At 43.7% G+C, this 26,138-nt stretch overlaps 1 protein-coding gene and 2 non-coding genes across 3 annotated transcripts in view; 2 read left to right on the forward strand and 1 right to left on the reverse strand.

The window, feature by feature from the left end:
* The first annotated feature begins 1,256 nt into the window (after positions 1 to 1,256).
* Positions 1,257 to 1,370, forward strand: trnal-caa (transfer RNA leucine (anticodon CAA)). Its single transcript has 2 exons — positions 1,257 to 1,294; positions 1,336 to 1,370. It is a non-coding gene; the product is annotated as a tRNA-Leu (tRNA).
* A 1,313-nt stretch (positions 1,371 to 2,683) lies between these two features.
* Positions 2,684 to 2,799, forward strand: trnal-uaa (transfer RNA leucine (anticodon UAA)). The gene is made up of 2 exons: positions 2,684 to 2,721; positions 2,754 to 2,799. It is a non-coding gene; the product is annotated as a tRNA-Leu (tRNA).
* Positions 2,800 to 11,237: 8,438 nt separating this feature from the next.
* LOC140722302 (uncharacterized) overlaps positions 11,238 to 26,138 on the reverse strand; it is a 60,378-nt gene continuing 45,477 nt past the window's right edge. The window contains 7 exon segments of the mRNA XM_073037089.1: positions 11,238 to 12,596; positions 14,680 to 17,643; positions 18,316 to 18,559; positions 18,728 to 19,239; positions 19,408 to 19,995; positions 20,332 to 21,625; positions 24,990 to 25,152. Coding sequence (XP_072893190.1) covers positions 16,087 to 17,643; positions 18,316 to 18,559; positions 18,728 to 19,239; positions 19,408 to 19,995; positions 20,332 to 21,258 — 3,828 coding nt within the window. The 5' untranslated portion in view covers positions 21,259 to 21,625; positions 24,990 to 25,152 and the 3' untranslated portion in view covers positions 11,238 to 12,596; positions 14,680 to 16,086.

Below are 26,138 nucleotides of genomic sequence, written 5' to 3' on the forward strand. Positions count from 1 at the left end.
CACCGAAATGGAGCCAACCCCTGCCGGCTCACGCTCCTACTGAAGAATGTTCAAGCCTTAATCCAAGTTGTCCCGGACCCTGACACACGGGGGGCAACATACCATCCAGGAATCTGTTCTTCCCTTACCATTCTGAATCACAGACCATACTCAGTGCCAAAGATCCGACCTCTATGTCTTTCCCCTGCTGGATCATCCAACCAGAAACGGAATCCAGGTGTTGCTGACGGTGATGGCCATAGAGATAGTCTGCACTGGGTCTTTAAAACCTTTTTCCTCCAGACTGTCACCCAGTTTTCTGTGTCTTGCACCCTGACAGTCCTACCACTCTATATGTTCTGGTCCATCACGTCCGTGGCCCTGACTGAACCGGAGTTCATCCAGATTCAACTCCAGCACCCTACGACGGATTGTTACACGCTGCAGCCGTTTGCACTTCCCGCAGGTGTCGTCATCATGAACTCTGGAGGCCTCCCCGTCTTCCACATCCCGCGAGGAGCCTTTTACTTAGTCGATGGCCTCCAGAGCCTGTCCCTGCCTCATTTTAATGCGTTCTGTGGTTTTAACACTGGATCAGAGAACCTGAGCGAATTACGTTCTCTTAAGCGTCTAATCTCTCAGAAAGGCCGCAGCTCTATCGTCCAAAACACCCTGTTTCCGTCTCCTCTCTCAGATTAAACATTGACCTACAAGCCTGAACAACATTCTGACTGTCATAACTCATCCATGACGGAATGATGAAGTAAACCCAGGAGACCGAACTGCCTTTCCGCACGATGTCTTATGTTCTTGTGAACCTTGTCACATCTTCGCTTTCTTCCACAATCATCAGATTATTGGGCCTTGTAGTCTACTCACCAACATCCATCTGTAAAGCAGAGCTGCCCGGTATAATTGAACAACCTGTGTTCAGTTTCTGTTGACATTGTTGCGATCAACTCCCACCCAGTTTTCGGATTCAGTCCTGTCTATAAACGTTTATTTCTCTGCTTCCCTAAATGTAAAATTATTGAGTCTTCCAAGCGTTCTCATCCATCTCAGCAAACGTCCTTCACAAATTCTTGCCGAGACGCGTCTCAAGAGTCCTCGATTTGTATTTGTTTTACAGCTTCACTCTCCACAGAAGTTGCCTAACCTGAGAAAATTGTAACATTCTCGCTTTCATTTCCGATTGGCAGGATGATATGCGTGATTGTGTGTATATAACTGCTTACAAATCAGGCATTCATTCCGTTCTCAAACTCAACTCAAAAGTGGTCAGGGTGGCCGAGTGGTCTAAGGCGCCAGACTCAAGGAATGAAAGTCCTTCCGATAAACGGGAGTGTTCTGGTCTCCATCTGGGGTCGTGGGTTCGAATCCCACTCCTGACATAATTTCTGCAAACAAACCCTGGGTTGTTGAGGTGGATTAGAAAAACGGTTGGAATATAAGACTATGTTTTTGACACTGTTCATCGCATTACAACAGATCACCGTACACCGAATTGTGGGTAAGTGATTTATTCAGAAACAATTTCACGGTGAAGGATCTCGTCCCGAAACGCCGACTGTTTACGCCTGTCCATACATGCTGCCTGGTCTGCTAAGCTCCTCCTGGCATACTCAGCTGCTCAATATAGTTTCTAAAGTGAAATGACTGGTTGTCGGAATATTCAATGGATTGGCACGTAGTGTACACTATCACCTTTTGATCAAAAGTCCGGTGTCGGATGGGTAGTAACTGTTCTTGAACGTGGTGGTGCGAGTCCTGGGGCTCTTGTACCATCTACCCGATGGCAGCAGCGCAAAAAGAGCATGGCCGGATGGTGACGACCTCTGACAGTGGATGCTGTTTTCCGATGACAGCGTTTCATGTGGATGTGCCTAATGTTTGTCAGTGCTTTACCCGTGATGCACTGGGCAGAATTCAATAAACTTTTTAAAGATTTTCCTTCAAAGGTGCGGTATTTCCGTACCACGTCTTGTTGCAGACAGACAATATACTCTCTACGACACATCTATAGAAGTTCATCAAGGTTTTTGATGTCATGCTGAATCACCGCAGTCTCCTAAGAAAGCAGAGGAAAGAGTTATACCAACAATTTAAAGTTACTGACGTGCCCCACCTCTGGTTTTCCCTCTGCTGAGGACAACAATCAGTCCTTGGTCTTGCCGACATAGAGTGATAGGGTGTTGGCACATCTTGTTTAAAACGATCCCCTCTTAGTTGAAAGGTATGCCCTAAGAGAGGATCGTTTAAAGACATGTAAACCCTGGAATGGAGATAACTTCTGCGTACTCTACCATTATCTATGCCTCAAAATCTAAGAAACGTCTATTAGATTCCCTCTCACCTCCGATGCGCCAGAGAAAAATAAAAAGTTTGCCCAAACTTTCGCTATTGCACAAACCGTCTAATTCAGGTAGCATCTTGGTGATGCTCTTCTGCACACTCTCCAAATCCGCGTCATCCTTTCTCTGGAGGATGGCCTGAACGGAGTGCAGCACAATTCCAGTGCTGTGATGCTGTATGCTCTGATTCCGCACATGCTCGGCAATCTGAGAAAATGCATCCCGTCCATATTCATTTAAAATCCCAGGATATAGATTGTGTTTATATGTATACCCGCTCAACAAAACAGTCAGTCAGATTATTCCGAAATACAGCTGTTTATCTGGCATGTGGAGAGAGTACTGCAGGGTCGGTCAGGGTGGCCGAGTGGTCTAAGGCGCCAGACTTAAGGCGAGTAAATCGCTTCCTAGTAAGCGCGAGTGTTCTGGTCTCCACCTGGAGTCGTGGGTTCGAATCCCACTCCTGACAAATACTCTATTTTTCACGTGCTGTTTTTTATAATGTAACCACTGTAATTTTACTGCAGCGATCAAAGCGTGGTATGTTTGGGAGTATGAGAAAGATGCAATTAAGATAAAGATTTTGTTTTAGTCACAACAGAGAGCAGAGCAACGGGTTACATGGGATTCAGGCTGCAGATTTTGATGAGAAAGAGGCCTCGTTGAAGAGTGTCTGTGTCACCTTCTTAACCGTGGCTGTTGTTTGGACAGAATGACATTGGGGCCATTCAAACACGTTGTTAGTTTCTATATTGAAACGACATTTTACATAGTCGTTCTTAATCGTACATATGCCGCGGAGATCAGTAACGTGCGTTTAACACCTTTCTGGATTTGGAAATATCGGATTGATCATTCCGGACTGGATTATATTCACATTCCGTTGCAATGCAGATATTTTAAGTCGTACAGCATGGAAAATAGCCTTCGGCCAAATTGGTTCAAAGTTCAAAGCAGAAAGTAAATTTTGCATCACAGCATATCTATATACATATATCACCATTTGCAGCAATGGGATTGACATTCCTGCGGGCATCCAAGAAACACAATAAAATCCATGAAGGGCCGCACTAACAGGACGGTCAAAACACTCAATGTGTACAATACAGCAATCTGTGCAAAGTCAAGTGAAAGAATAATGATAATAGCAATATTAATCGTTATTTTACGCAATAATCCAGGGCGACCATGAAGCTCACTGGAGTTTAGATTTAACCTCTCTCAGAGACAACCAGATGAATTACACATTGACAGAGGATCGAATATGCACGATTTGAAATTATTCACGTAAAGCTGAAAAACTTAATACAGATAGTAAATATGATTTCAAAAGTTATAAAAATAAAATCTGGACAAAATAAGCGTATTGGATTAAACGTAAAGAGAGCTGCAATTGAGGTAGCATAATATATAACAGAACTGCAGGATACAGTACAACTGATGGATGAATACTCTTATTTTATATGTTAATGACTTGGATGCTGGAATTGATGATCATACGGACAGGTTTGCGGTCCAGATGAAGGTAGGTGGAGGTGCAGGAAATCTGGAGGAAGTAGAAAGTCTATAAAATGACAGAGGAAGTGGAGGAGAATGGGCAAAGAAGGGGCAGACATAAAACACAGGCACGAAATGTATGGTGCTGCACTTGAGCAGAAGAAATAAAATGGAAGACTATTTTCTGATCGTAAAGAAAATTGGAAAATCTGAGGAGCAAAAGGACTCAACGTTGTTCGTCCAGCATTCCCTGAAGGTAAATATGCAGGTTGCGAAAGTGGTGAGGAAGGCCAATGGGATGTTCGCGATCATTTCCAGAGGAATGGGGTATGGATGCAGCGATGGGATTTTCAGGTTTTAAAATGCACTGATGAGGCCTTACCTTGAGTACTGTGAGCAGTTTGGAGCCCCTTGTCTGAGACAGGGTGTGCTGTCACTGGAGACGGTTCAGAGGTGGTTTAGAAAATTATTCCTGGGTTGAAAGCTTTGTCATGCGAGAAGCATGTGCTGGTTCTGGGTCTCTACTCAGGGGAATTCAGGAGAGTGAGTGGTTCGCGCATCAAATCACCCCTTGGACAGTCTCTATCACTCGTGTCACCCAGCTGACTACTGGACCGTCTCTCCCCGTGTCTATCACTGATGTCACCCAGCTGACTACTGGACCGTCTCTCCCCGTGTCTATCACTGATGTCACCCAGCTGACTACTGGACCGTCTCTCCCCGTGTCTATCACTGATGTCACCCAGCTGACTACTGGACCGTCTCTCCCCGTGTCTATCACTCGGGTCTCCCGGCTGCTTAGGCGCTCCTGCTCCATGACTAAACTCAGCTTCCCTCTGTTTCATCAGCTGCGGATGAATGCCAGGATCCCCCGCTGGAACCAATCGGCGATACCTGTCTCGGAAAGGGATGCCCTCGGTTCCTCTAATACTGTGGCAAGTACTCTTGGAGAAATCAAACTCAGAACTGCCAGTGGAAAAGGCGTCTTCGCGTTCCAACACGTTATCAGTTAATCTCCTTTTCCATTCCTCGAACATTTCAGCAAATGTAGGGTTTCCGGTCGCTCTTGTTGCTCCCAGAATGTAACATGACAGGTTTAGACAGGATGCACCTCACAGTTCCTCCTTTCCGCTCATCATCCTACTTAGCAGGAACTTGCACCGTCTTAAAAGCAGCTCTGAACACATGGTGCATGGACAAGGTGTTCAAAAAGTTCTCTCTACTTCTCTCTTTGCATGCTCCTTGGAACCTTCTCACAGGAATAAAAAGTTCCATCCGTTTCAATAGTCTCAGTTACTCCAACATCTGCTTCCATAAATGCCAGCTTCAACGAAAAGTAGCCATTGTATGGGTATTTATCAGTACTAAGCCCCAGAATTCCAAGGGCACTAACAGGCACCAATGGCAAGTACGTGGACACGGATTGTAAATGACACTAGACAACAGGATATGACAGCACAATACAGACCCTTCGGCGCTCGATTTTGAGCCAAACCATATATTTCTTTCATCCATTTGCCTGTGCAAGAGGCTCTTAAATACCCCTAATGTTTTAGTTCCACCACAATCCCTGGCAAGTCATTCAAGGCACTCACAACCTTCTGTGTAAAAAAAATTACCCCTGATGTCTCCCATAAACTTCTCTCCCTTAACTTAACTGTGTATGTATGCCCTCTGGTGTTTGCTATTCATGCCCTGGAAAACAGGTACTGGTTAGCACCTTATCTATGCCTCTCATAATCATGTAGACCTCTATAAAGACTCCTTTCATCCTTCTATGCTCCAAAGAAAAATGCTCCAGCTCTGCTAACCATGCCTCATAACACTTGTTTTCCAATCCAGGCAATTTCCCTGTAAATCTCCTCTGCACCCTCTCCATAGCTTCCACATCCTCCTATAATGAGGTGACCAGAATGGAAAACAATACCCTAAGTGTAGTCTCACCAAAGTTTAGTAGAGTTGCAACATGACCTCTCTACTCTTGAACTCAATCCCCCTATTAAGGCCTAGCATCCCATAGGCCTTCTTAACTATTCTATTAATCTGTGCAGCGACCGTGAGGGATGAATAGATTTGAACCCCAATGTCCCTCTGTTCATACACACTCTTAAGTAACAGACCATTAACCCTGTACTCAGCCATCTGGCTTGTCCTTCTAAAATGCATCACCGCACACTTAATCGGATTGAACTCCATCTGCCACTATTCTGGCCAACTCTGCACCCTGTACATACCCTCTTGTAACCTTCGACAACCTACAGCTCCATCCACAACTCCTCCAATCTTCGAGTTATTCCCAAACTTACTCACCCATCCTCCTGCGTCTTCATCCAGGTCATTTATAAACATCACAAAGAGCAGGGGTCCCAGGATTGATCCTTGCAGCACTCCACTAGTCAGCGACCTCCAGGCGGAATACTTTCCTTCCACAACTAACCCCTGCTTTCCTCCAGTAACCATTTTTTTTTTAATCCAAACAGCAAGGATCCACTGATCCCATGCCTCATGACTTTCTGGATGAGTCTTTCGCGGGGTACCTTGTCAAATGCCTTGTTAAAATCGATGTAGACGACATCTACCGCCCTACCCTCATCAATTTATTTTGTTATCTCTTCAAAAAACTCAATTGGGCCCGTGAGGCACGATCTTCCCTTCACAAAGCCATGTTGACTATCCATGAGTAGACTGTACTTCTCCAAATGCTCGTAGGTCCTATCCTTAAGAATCCTTTCCAATGGTTTGCAGACCACCGACGTAAGACTCACCGATCTATACCAGGTCTCACCAGGTTTCTGTTACCTTTTTTAACAAGGAAACTACATTAGCCATTTTCCAATCCTTCGGCACCTCCCCTGCAGCCAAAGAGGATTCAAAGATCATAGCTACTGCTCCAGCGATCTCTTCTCTCACTTGCCACAGCAACCTGGGGTATATCTCGTCCAGACCAGGGGATTTGTGGTTTTTAAGAAGACCCAACACTTCTTCTTCCTTAATCTCCACATTCTCCAGCACACAGGCCTGTTCTATTTCGACCTCACCCTGATCAAGATCCTTTTCACTTATGAATACTGAAGCAAAGTACCCATTTAGTAACTCCCCAACCTCCTGCGCCTCCAGGCACATGTTGACCTCTTTATCCTTTTGCGGCCCCATCTTCATTCTTGTCATCGTTGCTCTTCACATACGCATAGAACACCTTGGGGTTTCCCTTAATCCTAGATGCCAAGGCCTTTTTATGCCCCCTTCAAGCTCTCCTAAATCCTTTCTTAAGCTCCTTCCTACCTATTCTATATTTCTCATGAGCCTCTCCTGCTTCCTGCTTCTTATATCTAACATATGCTTTCTTCTTTCTCTTGACGAGTTGCCTCACATGTTTTGGCAGCCACGGTTCCCTTCTCCTACCACTTTTTCCTTGCCTCAGTGGGACAAACCTATCCTGAACCCAGCACAAGTGTTCCCTAAACTTCCTCCACATGACTTCTGTGCTTTCACCTTTGAACATCTGTTTCCAATTTACTCTCGCTAGTTCCTGCCTCATCCCTTCAGTTAGCCATTCCCCAGTTAAGGACTTTCCCATTGCCTGTTTTTATCCTTTTCCATAGCAATGCTGAAGCTAAGGGAGTTGAGGTCACTCTCACCAAAATGCTCTGCCACCTGATCAGGTTCATTACCTAGAACTAGATCCAGTATGGCTTCTCCTCTCATCAGCCGGTCCACATTCTGTATCAGGAATCCTTCTTGAACACACCTGACAAATTCAGCCCCATCTATCCCCCTTGCAGTCAGGTGGTGTCAGTCAATATGAGGGAAGTTGAAATCACCCATAACAACAACCCTGTATTTCCTGCACCATTCTAAAATCTGCCTGCTTATCTGCTCCTCGGTGTCCCGAGGGCTATTTGGGGGCATATAGACTACTCCCAGCACACGTGATTGTTCCTTTCCTATTTCTGACTTCCACCCTGACCGACTCAATGAACACGCCCTCTGCAGCGTCCTCCCTTTCTATAGACGTGAAACTATCCCTGACGAGTAATGCTACTTCCCCCCACCCCCTTTCTACCTCCCATCCTATTCCTTTTAAAACACCTCAACCTCTGTACCTCCATCAGCCAATGCTGCCCTTCCTCCAGCCAGGTTTCAGTAACGGCCAGTGTCATAACTCCACATACTGATCCATGCTCTAAGTTCATCCATTTTATCCCTAATACTCTAAGCATTGAAATAGACACATTTCAACCTCTTTGTGGCTACATTTATGTTTTATCGCCTGCCTGTCCTTCCTCACTAACTCAGAACACATAGCATCATGCCCTTGTCCTTGTACCCTAATCTCTGCTCTCACATTCTGATTCCCACCCCCTGCCAAACTAATTTAAACCCTCTCCAACAGCTCTAACAAACCTGGCCGCCAGGATATTGGTCCCTTTCCAGTTCATGTGCAGCCGGTCTACTTTGTACAGGTCAGACCTTCCCCAGAAGAGATCCCAATGTTCCAGAAGTCTGAACCGCTGTCCCCTGCACCAACTCTTCAGCCACCCATTCAACTGCCATGACTTCCAGTTCCTCCCCTCTCTGCCTCGTGGCACAGGCAGCAATCCTGAGATTACCACCCTTGCTTTTTAACTTTTATATTAACTCTCTATATTCCTTCTTCAGGACCTCATCCCTACTCCTATCTATGTCATTGGTCCCCACTCGGACCACAGCTGGCTGCTCACCCTCTTTCCTGAGAATACCGAGAACTCGATCCAAGATATCACGGACCCTGGCACCAGGGAGGCAACACACCATCGAGGATTCTCGATCTTTCCCACAGAACCTCTTATCTGTCCCCCCAACTATCGAATCCCCAATCACTACTGCTCTCCTCTTTTCCCTCCTTCCCTTCTCAGCAAAGGGGCCAGTCACTGTGCCAGAGACACAACCACTACAACTTGTCCCTGGTAGGTCATCCCCACCAACAATATCCAAAACAGTAAACTTACTGTTGATGGGAACGGCCACAGGGGTGCTCTGCTCTCTCTGTCTATTCCCCCTCCCTCTCCGGACAGTCACCCAATTAGTTACCTGTCTCCTGACTTTTACGGGAGACTGTCTCCCTGAAACGTCGATCTATTACTGCCTCTGCCTCCCGAATGATCCGAAGTTCATCCAGCTCCAGTTCCCTAACTCGGTTTGACAAGAGCTGAAACTGGTTGCTTCTCTTGCTGGTGTAGTCATCAGAGACAATTGTGCTGTCCCTGACTCCTACATCCTACAATCGGAGCACTGGACTGCCCTATCTACTGCCTCCATCAACAACTCCTAAGTTAATTAAATTAATTAAAGAACCTTACCCGGCCTTACCCACTAGGAGCAAGTTCGTCCTCCGCCTCTGCTCGCCAAAACCTTTCGAGTCAAAGCCTCAAAGCTCCACTGCTGCTCTGGCCCCACTCACTCACTGGCCACTCCGCTTGAGCTACCCCTCTTTTTATTTGTTTGTTGAGCTATTCAATTTCCGATTGCCCAATCAGACTGCTTGGTCACCTGACCTCGACAGCCCAATCAGCTGCTTTCTGCGGAGTCTGATCTATTCAAATCTTTTCATTATTAGTGTCCAAAATAACAAGAGTACATCGAAGTAAATAACACTTACAATGTGTCAAGGAAAAAAAAAACATTGTTTTAAAGATTGAAAAATATGGTAACACAAAAAAAGAAAAGGAAAAAAAAACACTAAAGCAAAGAAAAGTGAGGAAAAAAAATATTAAGAACTCAACCCCGGAGCCATGTGTCATACAAAAAGCTTCTAAAGATAACCATCAAACCGCCAGCAAGAAAAAAAAATACAATTAGATCGTGGAGAAAATTATCAATGAACTCAAATGGTAATAACGAGAAAATGAACCCCTTTTTTTCTCAAAATCAAACACAGGTTCAAAGGTTCAACTTCTAATTTTCTCCAAACTAAGACATAGCATCACTTGGAAGAACCATTGTAACAGAGTGGGAGCCGACGTATCTTTCCACTTCAACAGAATTGCCCTCCTAGCTATCAATGTAACAAACGCTATAACATGTTGGTCAGACAAAGAAATAGCTTGGATATTTTGAGGAATTATTCAAAAAGTACAGTTAATTTGTTAGGTTGTAAATTAATTTTAAGTGCTTTAGAAATTGTAGAAAAAAACTGACTTCCAGAACTGTTCCAGTGTAGAACAAGACTGACACATGTGTGTCAGTGTAGCTGTCTCAGTTTTACATCTATCACAATAACTATCAACATCAGGAAACATTTTAGACAATCTCTCCTTCGTCAAATAGCAATGATGTACAACTTTAAATTGTATCAGTGCATGACTAGCACAAATCGAAGAAGAATTAACCAACTTCAGAACCCATGTCCAGTCCTCCGTCATAAAAGTCAAATTAAGTTCCAATCTTGTTTAATCTTAAATAAAGGACACTTATCCCATTGTGATAGTAATTTATAAATTCTTCCAATGGAACCCTTCATCAAAGGGTTCATACTCGTAATAGTACCTAACAAGCCGGCATTCAATATGTAAGGAAAATTAGTTAAATGTTTTTGTAAGAAATGTCTAACTTGAAGGTATTGTAAAAAGTGTGAGTACGAAAGAGAATATTTATCAACTAATTGTCTATCTTCTTTAAATAGATCCAAAAAAGAATAAATACCTTTATTTTCCAAAGTAAAAAAATTGGATCACTCAAAGAATGCTTTAAAAAATTATAATAAATTAAACTACAAAGTTTAAATTTTTTAAGATTAAAAAATTATGGAACTGGAGCCAAATTTGTAAAGAATACTTAATCACGGGGTATAAATTTAAATTAGCAACTTTAGCTAATTCTATAGCTAATTGTAAAGCAGCTCCCAATAACGAGGTTAAATAAAACTGTTTCTCAGCTTTCAATTCCAAATCTACCCAAATTGGCCGTTCATTCTTATCAACCCAGTGCAACCAAAAGGACATATATTGCACATTAACAGCCCAGTAATACATTCTTAAATTAGGCGAAGTAAGACCTCCATCCTTTTTCAATTTTTGTAAGTGACATTTACTAATTCTTGGTCTTTTATCATTCCATATAAAAGATGAGATAATAGAATCAATCTGATCAAAAAACATCTTCATCAAAAAAACAGGGATATTCTGAAATAAATATAACAATTTTGGTAAAATCAGCATTTTGACTATATGGATGTGACCAACAAGTGAAAATGTAAGTGGGTTCCATCCACTAAATAAATACTTCATAGAATCTACTCAGGGAACAAAATTAGCTTTGTAAAGATCCTTACTTTTTTTAGAGATTATAACACATAAATATCTAAAAGAATCCATAATGTTGAACGGAGTATTACCATATATAGAAACAGATTCATTTAAAGGAAACAGTTCATTTTTATTAAAATTTATTTTATATCCTTAAAAACCTCCAAATTCATTAAATAATTTTAACAAGGCAGGGAGATTCCTCGGGATTAGATACATAAACCAGAAAATCGTCAGCGTAAAGAGAAATCTCATTCACAAGAATCCCATGAATATCTTTACCTTCACGAAGAGTGATACCAAGGGATTCTAATTTTAAGTTAAATAACAAAGGACTTAATAGACAACCTTGTCTTGTCCTCCGTGAAAGCTGAAAAAAGAGATCTACAATTATTAGTAATAACAGAGGCAATAGGAGTTTTATATATCATTCTAATCCAATTATTTAAATTAACACCAAAACCAAATTTCTCTAAAACCTTAAATAAATATTTCCATGCAACTCAATCGAACGCTTTTTCAGCATCGAAAGAGAAGACACATGATGGAGTTTTAAAAGAAGATGGGTATATAATGTTAAATAATCTCCAAACATTTGAAAAGGAATAACGGCTGTCTATAAAGCCTGTTTGATCTTTAAAAATAACTTTACCCAAAAATTTTCCAACCAATTGGCCATTATCTTTGACAGGATCTGAGCATCAACATTCAAAAATGAAATAGGCACAATCCAATTTTTTTATAAAATTCTACAGGGTACCCATCAAGTCCAGGGGCCTTACCAGATGGCACTGAAAAAATAGCTTTATGAATTTTGGCTTCGGTAATTTGGGCATCAAGAGTTTTTTGACCCTTAACAGAAATTCGAGGAAAAACAATCCTTCGTAAAATAAAATAATTTTAGAAGAATCTACTGGAAATTGAGATTTATAAAGTTGTATAAAAATCTTGAAAAATCTTATTAATGTCTTCATATTCCCAAGCCAGGGTACCATCTTTCCTACAGATTTTCAAAATTTGCCTTTTGGCTCTGGCCATTTTTAATTGAGATGCAAGCAGTTTGTTATTTTTATCTCAAAACATATAAAATTGACTTTTTAGCTTAAGCAAATAGCCTTCAATAGGAAGAGTTAATAATAAATTATATTGTGATTGAAGTTCCATCCTTTGTTTAAATGTCAATATTAGGGGAAATCGCATAAATAATATCTAAGTGTTTAACTTGTTTGGTAATCTGATCTAATTCTACTTTAGTTTGTTTTTTCAGGTTAGCAGAATAAGAAATGATCTGACCACCTAAAAATGCTTTAAATGTATCCCATATGATTAATTTAGACATACCCCCTATAACATTAAAAAGAAAAAAATTATTTTACCTGGTTTTCAATGAAGCTAACAAAGTCTGAATTCTGCAATGATGTCTGAGACAGGCGCCAAGGTGGGTGGGCAAGGATGGCATCATCAAATTCGAAAGACAAACTGAAAGCTGCATGAGCAGATACAGCGATAGTGTCATATTCACAATTCTTAACACTAGGCAAGAAGTAAGGGTCAACTATAATATAATCGATCCTTGAATATTTTCTATAAACATGTGACAAAAAAGAATATTCTCTATCATCAGGGTGTAAATATCTGCATAACTCAATCAATCCGAAAATCAGTCAAAAAGGAATCAATAAGTAATGCGGAGTGATTTGGAAGTTGCTGGTTGGTTGAGCTCTTGTCAATCAAAGGATTTAAACAAGTTAAAAGCCCCGCCCATTATCAACATATATTCATTTAAATGAGGCAGTAAAGCAAATACATTTTAAAAAAAAAAAATCATCTGTTAGGACCATACAAATTGACCAAAACAGCTTTTCTGTTACAAATTACTCCTTTAACAATTAAAAATCGACAACAGAATCTGACTTAATGTCCTCTTGAATGAATGAAATATTGGATTTAATAAAAATAGACACTCCCTTAGTTTTACTTTGAGAAGTGGAGTGAAATTGCAAACTCTTCCATGATCCAAAAAACCTGTTTTGATCTCCCGCCCTGATATGTGTCTCCTGGGCAAAAATTGTATCATGTTGAAATCGATTAATGATTTTAAAAGTCTTTTTTCATTTGATAAGATGATTTCAACCACATACATTCTAACATATTACATTGATCTGCTTAGATTCCATACTATAATTTTATTCTACTTTACACATGCGCCGAGCACATACCAATATGGGATGATCAAAAATGGTGGCGATGGAGAATACAACCACACAGAAAACACACATGCTCCGGAACCACCCAATGGGAAAAAAAAACCCTAATTCTAACCCCATCCCACTCCCCCCACAGCCCAGAAAAAGCAGGAAACCTATGATAGAAAACACAGCCAAGACTGCGCTGTCTGTCTGAAAAAAAAGATTAAAAAAGGTTCTCTATCCCTCCCCCAGTTAAAAAATGAAAACCACTGACCTTGTAAGAGGAACGGCAAAGTCTCAACAAAGGAAAATGTTTACATTCCAGCATCTACAAACTATCCCATGTTTATATTTAATCTTTTTTTAAACAAAGAGGAAACCAAAAAATTGTTATCTCTTAAAAAGTAAAAAACAGCTCCATCTTAAACTTAACATTAAATCCCCTAAAAAAGCTTTAAATTCAGTTATAAGATGCAATAATATTCATTATATTAAAAACATTCCAATATATTGAAAATAATTTTAAAAAATAAGCAGTTATTAAAATCTAAAACATATTACCTAGAGAAAACAAGCATAGTGTTTAATAACAGATCAACACAATCTTTAAAACTAATATTATACAAATAATTGAAACCTCTGCTAAGTATATATAAGAGAAGCAAATAGCCCCATTAGTAGGAAAAACTACCAGTTAGTTAATTAAGAAAAAAACACAAAAAATATCAAACCAGATATTAGGTTAAAGGAGTAAGTCCTTTTATGTTCTTTTTCTCTGTCGAATGTCCAAATAACCATTTAAACAGTCATAGCTGAACCATAAATCTTCTTACCAAAAAAAACAATGATATGCAATAATAAACAAATCTCCTAATCTTCTTTTAATAGTCTCTTAATGAAATGTCCAAGTAGCCTTCATAAATCTTCTTTCCGAAATGCTATTATGCAGATAATATGCCAGACAGTTCAATCGGCAGTCGCAGCAGCTATAGTTTAAACAAACGGCAGTGCAACTTTAGGATCACAAAATGTACGAGGAGGAGAATCAGGAGGAAAAACTTTCATCCTTGTTGGGTGACGCAAGGAAGGAAACAATTTCTTATCATATGCCTGTTTCATTACCAGAGCAAATTTTAATCTTTGTTCCATTACCTCCTTAGAAAAATCTTCATAAAAACCGAGCTCAGATGTCTCAAATCTAAAAACTCTGTTTTCTTGCCTGTCACATTATTTGACCTTTAATCCTAAAATAATGAGAACAAACCAGAACAGCCCTTGGTTTATTTGGATCTTGAGATCTCGAAGTAAAAGTTCTGTCTGCTCTTTCTACAGTAGGCGGCTGTGATAGTATAGAAAGAAATAAGGTATGAAAAAGCTTACCAATGTAAGCAGTTAAATCTCCATTTTCAACTCCTTCCTGCAGCCCAACAATTTGTGTATTCCTTCGGCGAGACCTAGTTTCCAGGTCTATAATCTTATTTCGATATCATTCCAAACGAGCTTTACTTTATTTTACTTTCAAGCAATTTTTGCTTAATTATCTTCAATTCCTCTTTGTGTGTAGTGACTTGAGCTTCCAGATCCTTAAGTTTTCCCAGAAATGACATCATTTCATTACTATTCTTTTCAAGTTAGTCTTTAAATGAACTGCGTCCAAGCCATATCTTCAGCCCACAACGGCATTTCATCAGATCCTTCCTTTTGCATCTTTCCTTTCCTGTTGCCTTTATCACTAGGTTCAGACAAGTATTTCCCACTCCTCAAAGATATGTTGTTCCCCTTCAAGAATCAGCAACTGAAGATATTAAATTCAGTTTAAACTAGGGGGAAAGGGACAAAACTAGGAGCAGCTCAGAAACTGCTGTTACTCCATTCACAGACAGGCGCAGCCTCCAGGAGCTATTCAAATCTTGATTGCACAATCCATCTGCCAAAACTACTTGAGCCAAAGCCTCAAAGCTCCACTTCTTCACTGGCCACATTCCACCCCAGTCAATATTAAACTCCAGTCCCATTAAAGGTGAATATGCAGTAGAAGAAACTCCTCCCATGCCCAGAACTGGATGTGGTGAGCAGCAGCAATAATTGCAGAGTTCAGCACCGATAGTCACTCTCAAAATAGCTTTAGCAATGGTGATGGACAAATATCCAGCATGCAGCTTATTGAAACTTTCTCCCCTGTGTGAACCCGGTAGTGTGTCACAAGTGTAACATACTGTGAGATTTCACTGCTAATGTAATGGTCTCTCTGTTATGTTTCACTGCTGAGCTAATGGTCTCTCTGCAGCAGCAATGTTTAGCTTATGACTGGAAATAACAGGGTTTTGGAGTGCCTAGCTATCGAATGGGAGAGATATTGTTCTTTCCTGTGAGTCTGGAAGGTAGACTTTCACAGTCTTTTGCCAGGGAGAGATGAGAAGACACAAATGGAGAGAAAGGGCCCTTTTTCTTTTCTTTGTTTCCTTTACTAATCTTATAGTCAAAGTAAGAATTAAATAGCTCAATTGTTTAATCGCATATTGTGTACCATTTGTTATTTTTGGGGTACTGATTTGTAACAGGGGACACATCATGCAGCATTCACACAAACGAGATTGCTTAGATTTGGCCAAGCTCAGGGGCTATCACCCCCTATATTAAGTTGCTAGCTGAAGCAAGAGTTACATAAGGTTAAATGACCTGAGTGAATCGCTCCCCACATTCACAGCAGGTGAACGGCCTCTCCCCACTGTGAACTCAATGATGCACATTTGGTTGGTTTTGCTGACAGAATTACTTCCCAAAGTCTCAGCAGCTGATCGGCCTCTCTCCTGTGTGAACTCGATTGTGTGTCTGTAGATGAGATGACTGAGTCAATCCCTTCCCACACACTGAGCAGCTGATCGGCCTCTCTCCTGTGTGAACTGACTGATGTCTCTGTAGATGAGATGACTGAGTGAATCCCTTCCAACAGTCTGAGCAGGTGAACGGCTTCTCCCTAGTGTGAACTCTCCGATGTGTTAGTAGGTGAGATGACAGAGCAAATCCCTTCTCACAGTCTGAGCAGGTGAACGGCCACTCACAAGTGTGAAATCGCTGATGTACCATCAGTTGGGATGAGCAAGTGAATCCCTTCCCACAGTCCGAGCAGGTGAATGGCCTCTCCCCAGTGTGAACTCCCTGATGTACCATCAGTTGGGACGAAGAAGTGAATCCCTTCCCACACACTGAGCAGGTGAATGGCCTCTATCCAGTGTGAACTCGCTGATGTACCTTCAGTTGGGACGAAGAAGTGAATCCCTTCCCACAGTCTGAGCAAGTGAATGGCCTCTCCCCAGTGTGAACTGACTGGTGCATCATCAGCTGAGATGACTGAGTGAATCCCTTCCCACACACTGAGCAGGTGAATGGCCTCTCCCCAGTGTGAACTCGCTGATGTACCTTCAGCTTAGATGACTGAGTGAATCCCTTCCCACAGACTGAGCAGGTGAATGGCCTCTCCCCAGTGTGAACTCGCTGATGTACCTTCAGTTCAGATGACTTAGTGAATCCCTTCCCAGAGGCTGAGCAGGTGAATGGCCACTCGCCAGTGTGAACTGACTGGTGGCTCAGAAGGTGAGATGATTTCGTGAATCCCTTCCCACACACTGAGCAGGTGAATGGCCTCTCTCCAGTGTGAACTCGCTGATGTACCTTCAGTTCAGATGACTGAGTGAATCCCTTTTCACACACTGAGCAGGTGAATGGCCTCTCTCCAGTGTGAACTCGCTGATGTACCTTCAGTTTAGATGACTGAGTGAATCCCTTCCCACAGACTGAGCAGGTGAATGGCCTCTCCCCAGTGTGAACTCGCTGATGTACCTTCAGTTCAGATGACTTAGTGAATCCCTTCCCACAGTCTGCGCAGGTGAACGGCCGCTCGCCAGTGTGAACTGACTGGTGGCTCAGTAGGTGAGATGACTTCGTGAATCCCTTCCCACAGACTGAACAGGTGAACGGCCTCTCCCCAGTGTGAACTCGCTGATGTACCTTCAGTTCAGATGACTGAGTGAATCCCTTCCCACAGTCTGAGCAGGTGAACGGCCTCTCTCCAGTGTGAACTCGCTGATGTACCTTCAGTTGGGATGAAGAAGTGAATCCCTTCCCACAGTCTGAGCAGGTGAATGGCCTCTCTCCAGTGTGAACTCGCTGATGTACCTTCAGTTGGGATGAGTAAGTGAATCCCTTCCCACAGTCGAAGCAGGTGAACGGCCTCTCCCCAGTGTGAACTCGCTGATGTACCTTCAGTTGGGACGAAGAAGTGAATCCCTTCCCACAGTCTGAGCAGGTGAATGGTCTCTCTCCAGTGTGAACTCGCTGATGTACCTTCAGTTCAGATGAGCAAGTGAATCCCTTCCCACAGTCTGAGCAGGTGAACGGCCGCTCGCCAGTGTGAACTGACTGGTGGCTCAGTAGGTGAGAAGATTTAGTGAATCCCTTCCCACACACTGAGCAGGTGAATGGCCTCTCCCCAGTGTGAACTCGCTGATGTACCTTCAGTTCAGATGACTGAGTGAATCCTTTCCCACACTCTAAACAGGTGAACGGCCGCTCTCCAGTGTGAACTCGCTGATGTACCTTCAGTTGGGATGAGCAAGTGAATCGCTTCCCACAGTCCGAGCAGGTGAACGGCCTCTCCCCAGTGTGAACTCGCTGATGTACCTTCAGTTGGGACGAAGAAGTGAATCCCTTCCCACAGTCCGAGCAGGTGAATGGCCTCTCCCCAGTGTGAACTCGCTGATGTACCTTCAGTTCAGATGACTTAGTGAATCCCTTCCCACAGTCTGCGCAGGTGAACGGCCGCTCGCCAGTGTGAACTGACTGGTGGCTCAGTAGGTGAGATGACTTCGTGAATCCCTTCCCACAGACTGAACAGGTGAACGGCCTCTCCCCAGTGTGAACTCGCTGATGTACCTTCAGTTCAGATGACTGAGTGAATCCCTTCCCACAGTCTGAGCAGGTGAACGGCCTCTCTCCAGTGTGAACTCGCTGATGTACCTTCAGTTGGGATGAAGAAGTGAATCCCTTCCCACAGTCTGAGCAGGTGAATGGCCTCTCTCCAGTGTGAACTCGCTGATGTACCTTCAGTTGGGATGAGTAAGTGAATCCCTTCCCACAGTCGAAGCAGGTGAACGGCCTCTCCCCAGTGTGAACTCGCTGATGTACCTTCAGTTGGGACGAAGAAGTGAATCCCTTCCCACAGTCTGAGCAGGTGAACGGCCTCTCCCCAGTGTGAACAGACCTGTGCACCTGTAGGTGGGATGATTGAGTGAATCCCTTCCCACAGTCTGAGCAGGTGAATGGTCTCTCTCCAGTGTGAACTCGCTGATGTACCTTCAGTTCAGATGAGCAAGTGAATCCCTTCCCACAGTCTGAGCAGGTGAACGGCCGCTCGCCAGTGTGAACTGACTGGTGGCTCAGTAGGTGAGAAGATTTAGTGAATCCCTTCCCACACACTGAGCAGGTGAATGGCCTCTCCCCAGTGTGAACTCGCTGATGTACCTTCAGTTCAGATGACTGAGTGAATCCCTTTTCACACACTGAGCAGGTGAATGGCCTCTCTCCAGTGTGAACTCGCTGATGTACCTTCAGTTTAGATGACTGAGTGAATCCCTTCCCACAGACTGAGCAGGTGAATGGCCTCTCCCCAGTGTGAACTCGCTGATGTACCTTCAGTTCAGATGACTTAGTGAATCCCTTCCCACAGTCTGCGCAGGTGAACGGCCGCTCGCCAGTGTGAACTGTCTGGTGGCTCAGTAGGTGAGATGACTTCGTGAATCCCTTCCCACAGACTGAACAGGTGAACGGCCTCTCCCCAGTGTGAACTCGCTGATGTACCTTCAGTTCAGATGACTGAGTGAATCCCTTCCCACAGTCTGAGCAGGTGAACGGCCTCTCTCCAGTGTGAACTCGCTGATGTACCTTCAGTTGGGATGAAGAAGTGAATCCCTTCCTACAGTCTGAGCAGGTGAATGGCCTCTCTCCAGTGTGAACTCGCTGATGTACCTTCAGTTGGGATGAGTAAGTGAATCCCTTCCCACAGTCGAAGCAGGTGAACGGCCTCTCCCCAGTGTGAACTCGCTGATGTACCTTCAGTTCAGATGACTGAGTGAATCCCTTTTCACACACTGAGCAGGTGAATGGCCTCTCTCCAGTGTGAACTCGCTGATGTACCTTCAGTTTAGATGACTGAGTGAATCCCTTCCCACAGACTGAGCAGGTGAATGGCCTCTCCCCAGTGTGAACTCGCTGATGTACCTTCAGTTCAGATGACTTAGTGAATCCCTTCCCACAGTCTGCGCAGGTGAACGGCCGCTCGCCAGTGTGAACTGACTGGTGGCTCAGTAGGTGAGATGACTTCGTGAATCCCTTCCCACAGACTGAACAGGTGAACGGCCTCTCCCCAGTGTGAACTCGCTGATGTACCTTCAGTTCAGATGACTGAGTGAATCCCTTCCCACAGTCTGAGCAGGTGAACGGCCTCTCTCCAGTGTGAACTCGCTGATGTACCTTCAGTTGGGATGAAGAAGTGAATCCCTTCCCACAGTCTGAGCAGGTGAATGGCCTCTCTCCAGTGTGAACTCGCTGATGTACCTTCAGTTGGGATGAGTAAGTGAATCCCTTCCCACAGTCGAAGCAGGTGAACGGCCTCTCCCCAGTGTGAACTCGCTGATGTACCTTCAGTTGGGACGAAGAAGTGAATCCCTTCCCACAGTCTGAGCAGGTGAACGGCCTCTCCCCAGTGTGAACAGACCTGTGCAACTGTAGGTGGGATGATTGAGTGAATCCCTTCCCACAGTCTGAGCAGGTGAATGGTCTCTCTCCAGTGTGAACTCGCTGATGTACCTTCAGTTCAGATGAGCAAGTGAATCCCTTCCCACAGTCTGAGCAGGTGAACGGCCGCTCGCCAGTGTGAACTGACTGGTGGCTCAGTAGGTGAGAAGATTTAGTGAATCCCTTCCCACACACTGAGCAGGTGAATGGCCTCTCCCCAGTGTGAACTCGCTGATGTACCTTCAGTTCAGATGACTGAGTGAATCCTTTCCCACACTCTGAACAGGTGAACGGCCGCTCTCCAGTGTGAACTCGCTGATGTACCTTCAGTTGGGATGAGCAAGTGAATCGCTTCCCACAGTCCGAGCAGGTGAACGGCCTCTCCCCAGTGTGAACTCGCTGATGTACCTTCAGTTGGGACGAAGAAGTGAATCCCTTCCCACAGTCCGAGCAGGTGAATGGCCTCTCCCCAGTGTGAACTCGCTGATGTACCTTCAGTTCAGATGACTTAGTGAATCCCTTCCCACAGTCTGAGCAGGTGAACGGCCGCTCGCCAGTGTGAACTGACTGGTGGCTCACTAGGTGAGATGATTTAGTGAATCCCTTCCCACAGACTGAGCAGGTGAACGGCCTCTCTCCAGTGTGAACTCGCTGATGTACCTTCAGTTGGGATGAGTAACTGAATTCTTTCCCACAGTCCAAGCAGGTGAACGGCCTCTCCCCAGTGTGAACTCGCTGATGTCCCTTCAGTTGGGACGAAGAAGTGAATCCCTTCCCACAGTCTGAGCAGGTGAACGGCCTCTCCCCAGTGTGAACAGGCCTGTGCAACTGTAGGTGGGATGATTGAGTAAATCCCTTCCCACAGACTGAACAGGTGAATGGCCTCTCTCCAGTGTGAACTCGCTGATGTATCTTCAGTTGAGATGAGCAAGGGAATCCCTTCCCACAGTCTGAGCAGGTGAACGGCCGCTCGCCAGTGTGAACTGACTGGTGTCTCAGTAGGTGAGATGTTACAGTGAATCCCTTCCCACACATTGAGCAGGTGAATGGCCTCTCTCCAGTGTGAGCTCTCTGATGTACCTTCAGTTTAGATGAGCAAGTGAATCCCTTCCCACAGTCTGAGCAGGTGAACGGCCGCTCGCCAGTGTGAACTTGCTGTTGTGCCATTCGGTCAGATGATTGAGTGAATCATTCCCCACAAATTCAGCAAATGACCAGCCTCTACCCAGTGTGAACTGACTGGTGTGTCCACAGGTGGGATAACTGACTGAATCCCTTCTCACACTTACAACAGGTGAATGGCCTTGTCCCAGTGTGAACTTGCTGATGTACCTTCAGTTGAAATGACCGATTGAATCCGTTCCCACTGTCTGAGCAGGTGAATGCATTCCCCCCGTCTAAAATGACGGGCACACCAGTTGTTCTGATGATCGAGTGAATCCCTTGCTCCTCTTCTTAAATATCTGGACAGAGACAGCAAAACTGGCGTGTTGTGTTCGAGATTCCTGGAGACAAATTCCTTGTCATATTTAACCTGTAAAAAGATTTACAAAATCGATCAATGTGTGTGGGACAACATTTCAGATGAGATCACTTGAGTTGGCAAGGTGTGAGCTGACATCACACTGTTACAGTGAAGTTCAACCCAAGTTGGAGAGAGAAATCATCTTCTAACTGGGCACAGTGCTGGTATCTGGAATGATCATCAAACTCTCTGATGCTCTTCCTGTCTCTACAACATAGGGGCAGTTCTGCCATCTCCAACCTGTGATCTGGCTCAGTTGTCTCTCTCCATTGGTATTATTCCCTGTTCCCAATGAGCTGCATGGGTGCCTGGTCCCACAGGAACTGAAACACTCTCTACGCACCCACCACTCTCTGTGTAAAAAAACTTACCCCTGACATCCCCTCGGTATCTACTTCAAAGCACCATAAAACTATGCCCCCTTGTGTTAGTCATTTCAGCCCTGGGAAAGAAACCTCTGACTATCCACACGATCAATGCCCCTCATCATCTTATCCACCTAAAAAAAAGGCTCTAAACATAAACAAGGAAATTATACATTGCTTTAAGGATTTATTAGAAGTCTACAAAACTATGAGGGAAACGATCGGTTAAATGCCAGCAGCTCTTTCCACTGAGGTTGGGTGGGATGACAACCAGAGGTCGTGGGTAAGTGGGGAAGGTGAAAATTTAACAGGAACATGTGGAAAAGCCCTTCACTGAAATGGTTGCGAGAGTTTGGAATGAGATGCCAGCACAAGTGATGAATGTGAGCTCGGTTTCACCATTTAAAAGAAGTTTGGATGGGAGTCTGGATGGTAGGGGTATGGAGGGCGATGGTCCCGGTGCAGGTAGACGCATCAGACAGCTTAAATGTTTTTTTGGCATTGACTATATGGGCCAAATAGCCTGTTTCTGTGTTGAACTTCTCCATGCTTCTATGATGGAGAAGCTGGTCTAACTTGCTTCGAAGGGAAAACAAGTAGGAGTGACAGTGGAACAGCAATGGCTGGAGTTTCTTGGAGGAACTCGGGAGTTGAGTGATCGATATTTACGAAAGACATGGAAGCATTGGAAAGGCAGGAGGACACAACCATGGCTGAAATGAGAAGCAAAAGACAACATAAAAGCCAAAGAGACGGCAAACAAAAGAGCAAAAACTATTGGGAAGCTTTTAGGAACCAACAGAAGACGACTAAAAAAAAAGTCAGATGAGCTCAGGAATTGGAATGATGATTAATGAGTCAGTCGTAAATGAGTCTTGGCAGCACCCAACAGTCTGATGCATTTAGAGGAACAAAATATCCGGGGCCTCAATATCTCTTGAGAACCAAGGTTCCCTGCACCAGTTACCTTTCAACTTTTATTTTGTCAGGCACATACAAACTCCACCCCCTCAAAATTTCACTTCTGAAGGCCTCCCACTTACAAGTACTCCTTTGCCAGAAAACAGCCTGTCCCAAACCACACTTGTCAGATCCTTTCTGATACCATCAAAATTGACCTTTCCCCAGTTTAGAATCTCAACCCGTGGTCCAGACCTCTCTTTTTCCACATTTACTTTCAATTTCATGGCATTATGATCACTAATTTCTGTCAACAGCCCTGGATCATTTCCTAACAGTTTATTGCACACTTTACATCGGGAATTCTACGTCCTGATTAAGGGCACATTTGACAAACTCTACCCCATCTAGTCCTTTCACAGTGTGGGAATCCCAGTCAATATCTGGGAAGTTAAAATCACCAACTGAATCAACCTTTGTTTCTTGGCATGGTCTGTGATCTCTCTACAAATTTGTTCCTCTAAATCTCTCAGACTGTTGGGTGTAACCAAGTCCCAGTGATGGCTACAATATCATAATTCCCTGTCCTGAGCTCATCTGGCTTTCCTACGATGCTTCTTGCATTGTGATATACACAGCTCAGCACATTCATCGCACCATGCTCAACCATTTGATTGCTGACTCTGTCTGAGGTCTGAACAACATCTGACTGGTGTCAAGAAAACAAACTCTCAATCATTGTCACAAAAGCAAAGGAGCTAATTGTGGATGACAAAAGGAATGGAGACAGGCTAACCCCTATTGGCATCAATGGATCTGGGGTTGAGAGGGTCACCAAGGATCTGACATGGTCTGTATATACTAGCTGTGTTGTGATAAAACACAACAGCACCTCTTTCACCTCAGACGGTTGAAGTTTGGGATGGGGACCCAAATCCTAAGGACCTTCTACAGGAACACAAATGAGAGCATCCTGACTGGCTGAATCACTGCCTGGTAAACTGCACTTCCCTTAATTGCAGGAACCTACAGAGAGGGGTGCACACAGCCCAGCACATCCCTAGATGTGAACTTCCCACTATTCAGGACATTTGCAGAGGCAGGTGTGATAAAAGGGCCCAGAGGATATTGAAGACCCAATTCACCACAACCACAAACTGTTCCTGCTGCTACCATCCAGGAAACGGTCCCACAGCAAAAGGACCAATGGGCTCCGGGAGAACATCTTCCACCAGGCCAACAGACTGATGAATTGATTTCTATGTCATATTGACTGCCCTATCTACATACTATTTGTTATAAATTACTATAAATTACACATTTAGACAGAAACGTAACGTGAAGATTTCTACTACTCATGTAGATGCAGAATGTATGGAATAAATTCAATTCAATTCACCCTCTCCACTATCTGTTCTGTCATTCTGGCTCCCGTTCCCCCTACAACTTATTTTAACCTCATCACACCCCCCCCCCACCCACCACACACATTAGTTCTAGCAAGCCTTACCACTAGGATATTAGATCCCTCTTGTTCTGTTCCCATAACTAACGAATCCCCTATCAACCCTTTGACTTTCCTCTGCTAATAATCCCCAACAGTTTCTAAAGTGGTCCACCTGTTGTTGTGTGGGATAGTCACAAGAGTATTTTGTGAGGGATGTTTAACCTCATCGCTTTCCTTTCCTGTGTCCTGTACCTTGGGTGTAACTCACCTACTTCATGTCATATCTATCACCCCCTCCAACTCCTGGATGATCAGGAATTCATCCATTTCAAGTTCCAACTCCTTCAAGTGCAGGGTTACAAGCTGCAGCTGGATGCACATCTTGTAGGTGAGGGCATCAGGGACACTGGAGGTCTCCCCACCTTCCCACCAATGTCCCCTCTAACTTGTAATGACCAGTGGGCACATAAATCTCGTAATGTGCATTTTTTTACCCAGTGACAACATGTGCACAGAGTATTTTATATAGAGAGGTATTCATTGTAACAGCTAGCAAAGCATTGTCCATAAGAACTTTGATCTCTGAGTTCGATAGAGTTCATCTGCACTCTCAGACAACCTATGTAGCAGGCTTGTAACGGGTAATTAAAACTTTTCTCACCAGAGCTTTTGCACTTTGTCCATATGTGGTTTGCTTGCTAAATTACACTTTAAAATGTCAGATTTCCAAATATCACTCCACTTCTTCACCCTTGTAAATTCTCCAGCAACTTCTGCATCGCCACAATACACACAGGTAACATGAGTATTTCCCCTGAGCACTCCTGGGGAATTGAGGATATATAACAAAATAATTTTGAACCTCTGCAACCTCTGACTAAAAGAATAATTGGGACTGAATAGGAATTTTTGAACTTAAGTAAACTCTGTCTTCAGCGGTTAACTAAGACAGGCTCATTCCCAGTTCTCTGTAGCTTGCAGAGAGACACACTGAGAGCTAATAAAATTATACATTGTAACCTTATTAGTTGATAACATTATACATTATACCCTCATTAGTTGATAACATTATACATTGTACCCTTGTTTGAGTAAAGGGAGGAGGACTTGCTGAAAAGGACAGGAATGAACATCCGTCTGTAACTAAGTCAGGGCCTCGCAAAGGGAATAACTGATAAGGACAGAACAGTACGTGCATCTGCAATTAAAACCTTCATTTAGTGAACTCTCTTATCTAAGTAATTAAGTTTTGCACCAACAGACTTGGTGAGCAAACCAGTTCAAATAATATCTTGCAAATGGTAATGTATGGGGCTTACTATGTATAAATACACGACTGTAACCTGACTGAGTCAGTCCACTTATCAGATGGTGGTAGTGCTTACGTGCCTTCCCTTTGACAACTGGGTCTCAAACTCCTACAGCAGAATGCGCAATAAACTGTGGTGACGATAGCTGGTCTCCTGGGTTTTATTCAAATTCAACTTTAACATTTGGCATCATGAACAGGATCCCAATATAGGGAGTGCCAAGCAGACGGGCTGAGTAAGTGGCTGGACCACTCTGGGGACTGCGGAGACCGACCAGACACCCAATAGGTATTTTGTCATTCTCCGTTAGTTCCTTTCGAGGTACGGTCCCTCGCCCAAGCAGATCGCATACCTTGACGGGATCGGGAAAGAATCTGTTGGGAGACTCATATAAGGTGGGCAAAATTTTACTGAGGAGGCAGATGGGCCAGGTAAATTTTAGTAAGTGGGCAGGAGGTGGTCCCAGGTAAATTTATCAATTTAACTGGAGGTGCCAGCCA

The sequence above is a fragment of the Hemitrygon akajei genome, unplaced genomic scaffold, assembly GCF_048418815.1.
Source record: "Hemitrygon akajei unplaced genomic scaffold, sHemAka1.3 Scf000074, whole genome shotgun sequence".
Classification (NCBI taxonomy): domain Eukaryota; kingdom Metazoa; phylum Chordata; class Chondrichthyes; order Myliobatiformes; family Dasyatidae; genus Hemitrygon; species Hemitrygon akajei.